General features: G+C 38.6%; 1 protein-coding gene across 1 annotated transcript in view; it reads left to right on the top strand.

The window, feature by feature from the left end:
- ULK4 (unc-51 like kinase 4) overlaps positions 1–12,946 on the top strand; it is a 463,016-nt gene that overhangs the window by 303,307 nt on the left and 146,763 nt on the right. Inside the window, 1 exon segment of the mRNA XM_018561067.1 lies at positions 8,699–8,815. Coding sequence (XP_018416569.1) covers positions 8,699–8,815 — 117 coding nt within the window.

Here is a 12,946-nt window from a genome sequence, read left to right as displayed (position 1 = left end):
TATGAAGCCTCTGTACTGAGTGTTTCCTGTTCATTCGGTGCTGGGGCTGCAGAAAAGGATATTGAAGATTCTGCATCCTCAATCTCTTTTTCTATTTCAAAAGGGAAATGTCAGTCTGTTTAGATCCCTGATATTTACCTGAAGTCCCCCAACAGTATAAAATAAATAAAGAAAAAATAGTGAAAAAATAAATAGTACACATACACAAACATAACATACGCGTGTAACAGTGTGCACCATATTGTGGTGCATGGCATGCGCATGTGCTGTGGTGCCTTGTTAGAACACATCGCAGTGCTTGATTTTTTCTTTTTCAAATAACATTAATTTAACTGGGTGGCAGCGCACGGTAAAATGTTGTGACGTTTCGCCACACGTTGCGATTAAATATATGTGTGTGGTGTGTGTTTTATTACAACACGCACCAACACAGCACACAAATGGCACTGCAGATCAGGAGTTACCACAACACACATTTTAGCATAAGTTGCTTCTTTACAGTTTTATGTTCCTTAATTTTTTTTACCATTTTGCAAAAAGGAGCAATTTAAAATTGATCAATATTTGTTATTAACTCAGTACAGTTTTATTTTTTAGATTTAGTGGGAAAAGTGTTTTTTGTGTGCACTAATAGTTATTTTATCAATTTAATTGTTTATTTTTATCGGTTTAATATTGATTTGATAAACATTTGTGCAAATATTGCAGGACCTACAAATTTAGTAGCACCATCTTTTTACTCTACCGGGCCTGTGCTTCAGGAAATGTATGGTTGTTAAAAACAACAGTTGAAAATGTAAAATAAATTGTAAAAAATTGCAAAAATGGTGTGGCCAACTCAGGTCAAAAGTGGAACGCAGGGCATGGCAGGGAAAGGGTTAACTCCTTCCCACTCACCAGAGACAAAGAGAAGGACTTGGCTGATTGGTGAAGGACTAGGCAGATTTATTTATTTTTACTATAATGTTAGCTTTTGAAGTGGCATAATCTTCTTCTGGAATTAAGAAGGTGTGCCCCACAGTAGACATAATGTAGCCCTTTGAAGATTTTGTTCTCTCAATTTTGCCCACTCTTTCATGTTGACATTTGCAATAGAGGGTAACACACAAAGCAAATTAATTGTTTAAAGGTTGGGAAAATGCAACAATGCAATTTTATAATTACATGGGTGATTTTCAGCATGGTATCATTCTGTTATTTTTGTTTTCACCGTTCATCAACTTCTACTGGCCTCCAGTAGAGGGTGCTGAAAGGAAGAAGAGAGGACAACTGCTCATTTATTCTAATACAGAGCCCATTTCTCCTCAGCTCCCTCTAGTGGCATCAGAAATCAGATGTTGCAGAAACAAAATAATGTAGACACACTGCTTTCAGGTTTCCAGGCTGAAATTTCTGGGTATCTGCAAAACAGGTGCCCCTTACAAATGATTATTTAAACAGGAGAGTTGTAAGAATAAAGGATACATGCTGAAAGTGAACATATCTTTGCAGTCTGTCAGTTTTGCATAGAGTATTTGCAGGCAAATCTGGTCAACATCAACCAATTTGTTTTTGAAAACATGCTCTGGAGGAAATGCAACATGGCATTATCAGGACCCGGTTTTCAGCATGTAAATGTTATTTGAACACACAAGCTACTTTGCCGCCGAACACTGCAAGTCCTGTATGAATAGGTGACTCTATAACTGTGCTGCCGAGCAATGGTTCAAAAAGGGATCCCATAGTACAAACAATAAAATTATTAACTAGGAACCTTACATTATTTGTCTGTGCTGTAGGAAGAGAATAACCATTGCTGCAGGAGGTGAGGGCAGAAATGCTTCCAGATAAAATTAACCCTAGTTGTCTCAAAACCAGGAGGGTTTTCATATGTACAGCCCAAAATACCACAAAGACATGGATGGATGTATGTTGTATGTGCTGAGGGAAAATGTCATACATATGTACAAAACAATTAAGCCCAGGTGCAACTGTAGCTTTGAATCCGTAAATCCATTTCATCATTCGTTGTGAAACATAGAGGTCAACCCTGCTTTACTAAAGATTCTAGTAAATTCCTCATTAAAGCTCCAAAAAGCAGTAACCGAATTGTCTTATACTATTTAAAATGTTCAGGCACATGGATTTGTATTGTTTGTTTTCTATGATAATGTTTCACCCATTGACTGAGAGTTTTATCACAATCTCAGATTTATTCGAGGCGAGCTAATGCCTGAACCTAGTTATATTTATTAAGATTACTGCTCACCCAAAATGCCTTTTCGATTCCCATTGTAACTTGCTGGACAAATGCTAGGAACTGTCTGTAAGGATAGACATGTCTTGAATTTACACTAGAAGTTTCTATACAAGAGAAATTTGTTCGTTTGGTCTCCCTGATCATCTGCTGTTTTCTATTTATTCTACTAACTCCTGAAGGAACCTATAGTCTTGTTTAGAGTACTGATTCTCATCCTCTGATTCTCATCCTGGTTCTTATCCCCCCAAAGCGGTTCATTTCTCTTGGTATTATCATACATAACTTTTAACATTAAATTGCGAGCAGGCAAGCCCAAATGTATCTGTATTTTGATGAGGGCAGAAACTCAGGCCCAATGAATGTACCTCTTTCTCCTCATCTTAAAGTACTTAAGAAGACAGATTAAGGATGGTTAATTTGTCTCGTCCTATTTCATTTTACAACAAGGTTATGATCTTTTCCTGTGAAAGTACTAGGAGACACAAGTGTCTGTATCTCATTATCAATATTTTTCTTGTATTCACCTATCATATTGGTAATAAGTAATCATATTCCTTCTGCACCCATTGAAATGAATTTCCCACTGTGGTATAAATTCTGTACCAGTATTCTTTAAAAAATTAGAAATATTAGTATCCTAAAACCAAATGGGTTGTGAATTCTCATTTAGGTACCTCTCAAGGTGTCTCATGTTGCAAAAATTAACAGATTCACTTTCTAAAAATGTCTTTAACCCCTAGCCATCTGCCCATCGTAAACATACGGGCGGACGGCGGATGCTTCCCGGCGGGTGGACGTACATTTAGGTGATTTTCTTTTTTTCTCGCGCATGCTTCCTAGTGGGCCGATCGCTTGTATAACCCTGCATTGTGCTGGCCCCCCTCTGCTGCCGCACCCCACCCCTGTGTTGCTGCTGCTGGTTATCCCGTGCACCGCTGCCCCCCCTGCGGTGCCTGGGACCAAGAACACCGTCACAGCGGCTCTCTGTACAGAGAAGGAGGAGAGATCAGCATTCCCCACCGTATTCCATATTTCCAAGTAGGCGTTTTCGATCCTATATTAATAGTATGAACAATAAAAGAATAAATACAAATAGTATTGGATAATAAAAATATTGGATCCCAAAGTACCTCAATGCTCTTTACAATGTTGGCTGGGATTGGCATTATTCTACTATTGTATATAACTAGCAGAGAGCGATCGATACTGTAAAGATGTTGTGGAATATTGTATTTCTAAGTGGTTATGATAATATTAGTGGTAGGTACTAGAAAGCTGCTGGAGGTTATTGTGATGATGATGGTGGGAGGATATTGTAATGCTTCTGCTGAATATTATAATGATAGTGACGGATATTATAATGTGCCATTCGGGGAATGAAATTATGCTAGTGGCGCATATCATAAAGCATTTAGAGCAGATATGTACTTAAAAAAACCTGTTGGACCTAGGGGGTTATACTCCTATGGATTAGGATGTTAAAGTGTACAGTATGTACAAGTCAAACTTTTTCTTTTTAGATGGGTGGTGAAAAGGCTATAACACCTTTTAGGTTTTATTGCTATCCGGGGCTCTGTTAGAAAGTGAGAGTAAATCTCTCTATTTTGGGTGCAACATTTTAGCTGACAGTAAGTGAGGGAAAGTCTTCAACAGGGCAATATAACAATAACAAATGGACAGGTGTTCTAGCATTACCCCACTTAACTTAAAAATAAAACATTTTTCTTCACTTCCTGTCTGGTGAAAAGGTTGTCCGCAGGGGAGTAGGAGAAATCTGTCTAACAGAGCCCCCCAAAATTGTAAACCCTAACAGGGTTTCTTCTACTTCCCCACCATATGCAGAACAAAAACACATTTTGGGCTATAGATACACTTTAACCAAATACCTGCTATGTTGTAACTATTAGCATTCAGTATGATTTGACCATTAATTACTTTTGTGTTCAGTTTCTTGAAATATGATTCATACTTAACTGTTCTGGTGTTACTGGTTTGACTAGCTTCAACCAAAGTGAGGTTTGTATACTTTTACATTTGGGCACTCCTGTCTTTTAGCATAGGAACGTATTGCTGCTTAGAACTGGAATAGGAGGGGACTTTAATTAAAAGGACATACAAACCATTGTATGTTTGGAAATATAATCAGATTTGCTTCTTGTATTTCTTTCCTGTGCCCTTGGTGTTTCATGGCTGTCCTGCTTAAACACTGAAGCAATTAGTTTTGAGAAGGCTGATTCTTCAGGGTCCAGTGCTTCCGTGCCTTTCATTTGCAAAAGCTGCAGATTTTAATGAAGTTGTTTCATCTGTGTTGCCAAACACTAGAATTTTGCTGCTTCAGTTCTAATTATCTCAGTTGGCGATTGCTGTGTTTTATTAAAGCTGTCAAACGTACTGTTCATTAAATGCCCACGTTTGCAACATCTCTCCCACAAATAATATCAACTTGTTCTTTTGATGGATTGAAGGAACTTATTTCTCCTTAATCCCAGCAAAATGGATTTACCAATCATAATAAATTCTAACGTTACCGTGGACCCCTTGCAAGTAGAGCATTGAATTAAAACAAAAACACAAAAGAACTTTCTTTTAGATAATTTCACTACATAAACACTCAATCTAGATACATTGTTTTTATATTTTAATAGGCACATTGTGAAAATGAAAGTTCCACTGTTTGATTTATTGAATATAGCTAATATTCTGTTATTGTGAAATATACTTCTTGCAAAATAAACAAATAAAGAAGACCCCAATAATCTGAAAATGCACCACAGTGCCTCACTTGGTGAGCTATCTGCCCTTGAGTTCTAAGGTTCTACACACTTCCTGGGACCGTTATGTGGGGGTTGCATCTTCTGCGCTAAATCTTTCATTTTATATATATCTATACATGGAATATGTAACAGAAGGTTTAGGACATGCAAAACTGAGCAGGAACCCACTAAATTTCCAACTTGATGGGAAGAGAGCCAGGAATTATGGCAGAATAATATCCTGTTCATGAAACCAAGACATATAAGAAGCCAAGGGCTGACTAGCCCAATCTCCAAATTATGCTTATACCTAAAACAACATGTGTAAAGCTATTTCATGCATGTCACTACGTCTTCATTACATTTGCAGAGCATATACTAATTACCCAGCTTTGTTTAACCTGTTCAGTAGATATTCAAATGTTTGGTGCTCATCTGCTGTAAGAGTCCATTCAGACTGTTGCAGTGCATTACTGCACATGTGCTGTTGTGTGTTGTCTAAAGGTGTATTTCCACTTTTGCAGCCAATTTGGGATAACACCTGTTTTATACATGTTCTCATTCACATATAACCTAAAAAATGCTGTTTATTTCTAAGAAACGTTTTTCTCTAAACTGATTTTCTTCTGGAATGCAAGGGGGCTAGGGAAGTTAATGTTTACCATATTTAACCCTGTCTCTACTATGCTGGAAAATCTCTATCAGTTGTAAACTAGATTTGAACACTGTCCTAATAAAAGGTTTCAAAGCATGGCTTCTTGCGTTGTATGTTAATGAAAGGAGGCTCAGAGTGTCCGTAATCTTTCCATTGGGACAACCAGAGTTTCCTGGCTCTTTGAAATTGCGCAGAGTAATTTCAGTCTGTCCACATGCCTGTTTAAGGGTTAGTTCACACCATAAGCAGTGCTTTCCGGTCCGATGCTGCTTATGGTGTGACCTAACCCTTAGCCATGTATGATGATTCAGAACATGGGGCTGCAAGCTTGCATCCACACCCTCTTCTACAGAGTCCATCTCTGATTTACCTTTGGCTGCAGCTGCTTCTGCACAGTCAGATTAGAATGATGAGTAATGTACCTTATCTTCTTTTAATGGTGTACAGGAGGAGTCTCAGACTTCTGACATTGCCAAAACCTAAGTATACAATTTTTCTCCAAGGCTTGATTCAATGCACACATGCCTTGACTTGGTAAAGCCTGTGCTATACCTACAGTAAGGTTGCTAGTCTGTTTCCCTCCTTGAAAGTCCTCAAAACCTTTCATGTACACCGACATTTATAGTGATGGGCCTAATCCTGATCGTTTTGCCCAGCAATATCTTAAATAAAGGGGTTTCTTAAACAGTGGTCCATTCCTGTAATGGATCCAGACATTTATTATCACTACAAGACATTGTGTCTGTGGAGGACATCCTGATGTTTAAAGGCCCCCTGGATAAAAGGCTACAAGCCCTTTCCAAGGTCATACTCTCCCTTGCTGCCCCGCACTACAGCAAGTCATTGCTGCCTTGTCCTTCTGCCAGACCTTAGGTGTCTGTCCAAGGACTTGTCTGGGGATCCTGCATCTATCCTTAAGGATCTTTCTGTCCTCCAACAACAGGAACTCATGCCGAGTGGCCCTACTCGACTGAATTGATGGGTTGGTAGATATTATTTGCCTAATATCCATAATGTGTCTTCTTTTAGTTCACATGCACAGGTCCCTTTGACTGTGGAGCATCAGTCCAAAAAATGCCATTTGCCTTTGCCCTTTGAGGGGGAACACCTTTTTGGGAAACGACCTTGTTATGGATGCAGCCAGTAGTAAGAGTCCCTATTACTTCAACAGAAGAAAGCTAAGCCTCAGACTGGTAACCCCTCTACTTTAGAGGCAAAGAAGAGTTCCTTTCATTTCTCCCAAACCTTCAAGTCCAAGGCTAAACCAGGGACTTTGTTCATGAAACCTGGACTCCCAAATCTTTCAAGCTTGCAAGCAAGTCCTTGTCACAGTGAGGGGCATCCTTACTCCTCAAAATGAAGGGATGTCTGTTGGCCTTTGTCTTATGTTTTTAACCTGCCAATGGCCCTCCAAAGACAGGCAGCAGAGTGAGCACATTGTTTGTCCTTTGGACTGTCCAGTGCTTGCAGAGGTTCAGATGGATCCTAACCGTCCAGAAGTCAGCTCTGGAACTGTCTCATTGCTTGAAGTTTCTAGGCTTGATCCTGGATATGGCCTGATCCAGGGTCCTTCTCCCACAGGCCATATTTCTGTTTCTTTAATCCCATGCTCTACAGTCTAGGAGCCATCCAACCCACCCCATTTTGCATGAGGGCTGTGGTTTGATGGTGGCATTCTTTGAGGCAGTCCTGTAAGCCTAATATTATTCCAGACCATTGGGTTAGGTTGAAATTACAAGCAGATTTAATAGTGGGTTGCCGCTAGGGTTGTGATCCAACTGAATAGGTCTAGAAGAGACTTACACAAGCATGGTCTATTCTACACTATGGCCTCCACCAGACATGCATAATTCGCTATATGATGCCCAATAGTTGAAAGATCTTACTGCAATACAGTCACAATCAGTTTAATGCTAAAAGATGTTAGCAAACCCTAAGGCCCTTTTCACATCGGTTGTCTGTTCAGATCCATCTGAAAAACTGACAGGATCTGATTGGAAGCTCAATGTTAGTCTATGGGCAGTCGGATGTAAACATGCATGCGTCAATTACATCTAATCACCCCCAACTCCATCTAGGTTTGGAAAAACTGATGTAAACATACACATGTTCGCTTACATCCGACTCCCCATAGACCTAGCATGGGTCCAGTTAGTTCAGTTTTTTTTTTTTGGACATCCATTCCATACTGCTCCGATCATCAGGGGATTTGTGCATGGATCCCCTCCTAATTGGAATGAAAGCCACCCGTGTGAAAGGGGCCTAACTAAGAACAATGACACGTGCAGAGCCCTTGTTTTGGTTAGGTTACAGAACATAACACTTTTAAACCATTGTTCTCATATTTTCGGTTGATATTTTATCACCTTTCATTGTGCTAATTTAGAGAAAAGATGTTTAGGCCAAACCATCCCAATTACATTAACTGAAAATGGTAAGTTTGTTACAGAACACGTTTGAAAATGTTGCAGTTTGAATTCCTTGCATGTCTCCTCCAACACAACATAATTACAAGGTACAATTTATGTTGCATACTTCTTTATGGTTTAGACAATGCATTTGTCTTGAGTGACAAATTAATGACACAGACGGAAAGCACTTTTCACAGACATTGCCATATATCATTTATCGAGTCACCAGCATGAATTTCTTAATAGCATCCTCTTTTGTTTCTATATAGATTAACTTTATTACCTTTTTTTGTTCCATTTGTTATTCAGCCCTCAAACATAAGTAAAAGATATTGTCATGTCAGTGTTTATAAATAAATCTCTCTCCTTACATGCTTCAGAAATAATTAGACCCACTTGTGGTAGGTACTAAAGGAATCATTAATCTTCCTCAAAGAGGCAACAGGCCTGAAACAAGTTTTCCGTTTTATATAAGACAGATTTCAAGTACATATGGCAGCTGGGATATATGTCCTTTTAACTGAACCACCCACTTGTAATGCGCTGAATCCTCCAACAAGTGTGCCAGTAATTAGGGATATACAAGCTCATGCACATGAAGTGTGTTCTCTGTTCACTTTTTCTGCTTTGTTTACTACAGACACATCAGGATAACCTGCTGGGAAACGTAATTCAAAATGTCATCTCTTTGTTATACAACCTGGTGGCACACAAAGGCACAAATATGAAGCTGCTGTATGAACAAGGTGAGTAAAATGTGGAGGTTAACTTGTGCTTTCATTGATTAATTCATGCCTTGAAATAATTGGCTGCTTGAAAATAGCAGAAATAAGGTTTACATTACTCAAACAATTGTGGACTACATGACAACAGTATTCTATGTAACAGTATACCATGTAATTATATAGTATCCACTGCCTGTAAATGTTGAAGTAGAACTAAACCCAGTTACTAAAATCTCATATAATCTTTTACAAGGTAATGTAGGTTCAAAAGTTAGTTTCAATTTTTTACATCTGCAACTTTTATTAAAACAATACCTGGTGATCCTGGCACATAGGCCTTTGTTCAGGCACTTCCTGTTATGGGGTCCCTGTCTCTCAATTACACTCCTGCATTATCGCCTTGTCATGTTTGCTTCTGATGAAGACTAAGGCCCCATTCACACTGATTCATTGCATTGCATTAGCATCCGTTTTTTAATGGATGCTAATGCAAGGGCAATGAAACATGAATGGGTATGAAGGGGGGCAACGCAACGCATTGTAAGTGAAGTATGCCCACTCAGGATATGTTACTTCACATAAAACTTGCCAAAAAGTTTTTTTAAAAATGCAACTGAACCCAAAGGATCTGAAGGGAATCAGAAGGTGCAATTGCAAGTCAACTGACTCTCTATTGGCTTGTAAATACCTTCTGATTGTTGTGTAAATGCATTTTAGAAGCAGCCTTGTTGACACACATTATGCAGTCATGGTCTGTCATGGTCACCATTAGTATGCCTGTCCGAAGCACTGATGTGCAACTGGCACTGAAGTGAGTGCATAAAGAATGGAAATGGCTTAAAGAGGCCGGAGGACATCAGCAGCACTGAAATCCAAAGAAAGATAAAAAATTTAAAAAAGAGTTTTTTTTAAAAAATTTTAAAGCAATTGTTTATGATACAAGGTGCTTTAGCAACTTAATGCCATCCAGTTCAGGTTTAAATTAACTTTGGTTGACGTAGATTATGTATTTTACCAAAGAATCATGGAATCACGCTTTGAAAAAGACATTCCAAGGACAGTCAAAAGCAGACTGGTTCTACCGTGTTTCCCCCGAAAATAAGACACTCTCTTATATTTTTGTTGGCTCAAAAAAAACACTAGGTCTTATTTTCTTAATTTACAACAATCCAAAGTTAGTGCAAATCCAAATTAAATAACCCAAAATGGCAAAGTTAAGAATAGGGTGATCAGGGCAATCAGGGGTGCTGTAGCTTTCCAAGAGCATTTTGGGAACCAGAATGAGTGAAACGCGCTTTCACTATGGATTCCTCACAGGTGGAATGCATTTTGTATCACTCCGCCTGTGACAGGAGCCGGCGCTATAGAGGAGGCATCGGCTTATGTGGCTCTGCTCCCTCCGCTGCCGCCTCGTTCTTCTAGCGCTGGCTTAGTTGGCACCACTGATTCTCTCCCGCGGCGCTTCAAGTTCCCCCTTATGCCAACACCGGCCCTGGGAATGGTCACAACTAGGTCTTATTTTCGGGGTAGGTCTTATATTTTAGCAATTCCCAAAAATGGTACTAGGTTTTAATTTCGGGGCAGGTCTTATTTTCAGGGAAACAGGGTAGCCTTGATTTGATGACTCATTGATGAATGCTCAAAGGAGCACTGGGTTACATATGGCTATTCTAAAGAGTAAGAATGAGCACTTTTGATGTTGGAAGCACCTATATCAACAGATTTGTCCATCTCCAGCAATATCTGCACAGTAGAGCTGATCCTTCCTTATTCTCATTGGGGAAGGTACATTGAGAACCTTTAAATGCCACTGTAACTGATGCCAATATTGTAGTGTAAACCCCTTACAGCTGCCATATACAAAGTAAGAAGAATTGCATATGGTAGAGTGTAATATAGCAGGGGGGTAATTGTTTCTTACAGAAGGAATTAAAGCATATCTAAACCCAAGAACAAAAATGTAATACAGTATATTGCAGCTTACCAGTCTTTAGAAATGGTGGCTGCATTAGTCTTTTTTCAGGCTTTATTTCCTTTATTTTCACCTGGTGATCATGCCAGTAAAATGATTCTTGTCCTAGGGTAAAACTGCTTACTCATTGTACTGTATCTATGGAGGAGCAGTGTTGGCACCCTATGATAGGACTGCACAACACCTCCCCTTCTCCCCCTCTCCTCCATGTTATAGAGAATTGTTCTGTAGTTCACAGAGAGTTGACAACAATGCTTACAGATAAACAGCCAGCCAAGATAGTACAGGACATCACAGGTATTTTTTATGTTTTTGCACTTATGCAGTTATAAGAAAACACTTACAGTAATATATTTAACAGACCAAACGTGAGCAAATAGGAGAAGATTGTTAGGGGTTACATACACATAATGCCCCACTCCTAAATACCCTACAAATGTTATAATTAATAATGAAAAACAAGGAAAGTGTTAGCTTTCCGTACATTGCATTAGCTACAGATGTACTATTTTTCTGTTATCACTCTTTTTTTTAAATTAAACTGTTACTTTATGATTGTTGAGATCCTAATAGGTGGCACTTGCCTGTTGCATTTCCACACCTACACTTGTGTGTCAGTTGTGTGAGCTAACTTTTATGATTTTTAGTTTACAGAATAAGTAAATAATTGATGACACTTTTGTCTTTCAACACCTAACATACCTAAAACATGTGATGCTTGTCTTACCTTTATTTCCTCAGTCGTGTGAACTGAAGGTTACATTATATATTCCACTGTGTTAAAGTGCCCTTTCTATGGTACACTGGGATTTTTAAACTATAATGGAATTATTAATTGCACACTACAGTACAGTAAAGTGAACTCTTTCTAAACAGCAGAAACCATAAGGTGGCACCTCTTCTTTACTGGCCAGTCTTCCCTGTACCTCTCCATAGTCCTGTGAAATCCCAATGCAGATAGTGATGTTCTTTAAGAGACTCTGTCACTCAGTGGAAGGGGGCAAACTGCTGCTTGTATGAGGTTTAGGCACCTCGAAGTCTTGCACATCCCGGCAGCAGCTTCCCAGACCTTACTGCAGATATATGGAAGAATTGTACTGCCTGACAATATCTGTACACTGCATTTAGGAGGCTGAAGTGTTGAGGAATGGTTCATTTTATATTTGCTAAATCTGAATTTAAATACTGATAATTCAACATCTATGGTAAAATAATCTGGAAATGTTGCATTTTTTAAATAGAATTAGGTTTATACAGTTGTACTTTTGATTCTATGACATATACCAAATACCAACTTATTTATTTTGTGTCTTTAGCGGTGTTCTTGGATCATATAGTATATTCCTCTAAGGATCACACATTTGCTTATGAATGTTGAAAGTGCAGGAATGGAAAGCAATGTTAGCATAAATGTAAAGTGACAGCTCTTATCAAGTCACACATACAGTAGTTCCCCGTGTCAGTTAGTCCCTATAGATGTAAAAATGATACATGATGATAGGGATATAAAAGAGCATTTTTATGACTTCTCAACTGTAACCATTCACTTTATATCCATAAAGAGGAACATTTGTCACAATAAAATGACTCAAGTATAAATGATGCTTTGTTAGTGATCCTGATACAATTCATCAATTTTATACAGTACTTATATACACAACATGGTAAAAAAAAAGATCTCTTCAGTAGCAAGAAATAAAGGGTAAACACTATCAGAAAAATGGGAAAGAAATACTATAGAGTATTTAAATATGCACAGACATGTTTGCATTGCACAGGGGAACTCAGACTGCTATATAACAAAATCACCTTTTCAACCGATCATTTTCATCTCATTTCTAGACACACTGATTTCAAATGTTCCTCTGCTTTTTTAATGTTACATTATGCACACTGGATTCATAACTGATTAGTCCAAATGAATAAGGGAAAGGTTGAGTTGGAATACTGCGTTACTCAGTTTACAGCCTAGTATAACTTTTCAGGTGGATCAGAGCTGAAGTAAAAAGATGGCAAATAGAAATAAGTGAAATTATTTACAGTATGCCAGCCGCAACTGAGCATATGATAAGAAAATGTGTAAATAAAGGTTGCTTTTAGTAAAAGCAGCTTGTCAAAATGATGAGTAGATCGAAAGGTACAATACATGGAGACAGTGGCGTAACCAGAGTTCTGGGCGCCCGGGGCAGAA

Source organism: Nanorana parkeri, unplaced genomic scaffold (genome assembly GCF_000935625.1).
Source record: "Nanorana parkeri isolate BGI_ZX_2015 unplaced genomic scaffold, ASM93562v1 scaffold498, whole genome shotgun sequence".
Classification (NCBI taxonomy): domain Eukaryota; kingdom Metazoa; phylum Chordata; class Amphibia; order Anura; family Dicroglossidae; genus Nanorana; species Nanorana parkeri.
The sequence above is the reverse complement of the archived record's forward strand: the minus strand, read 5'-3'. Positions and strand labels throughout refer to the sequence as shown.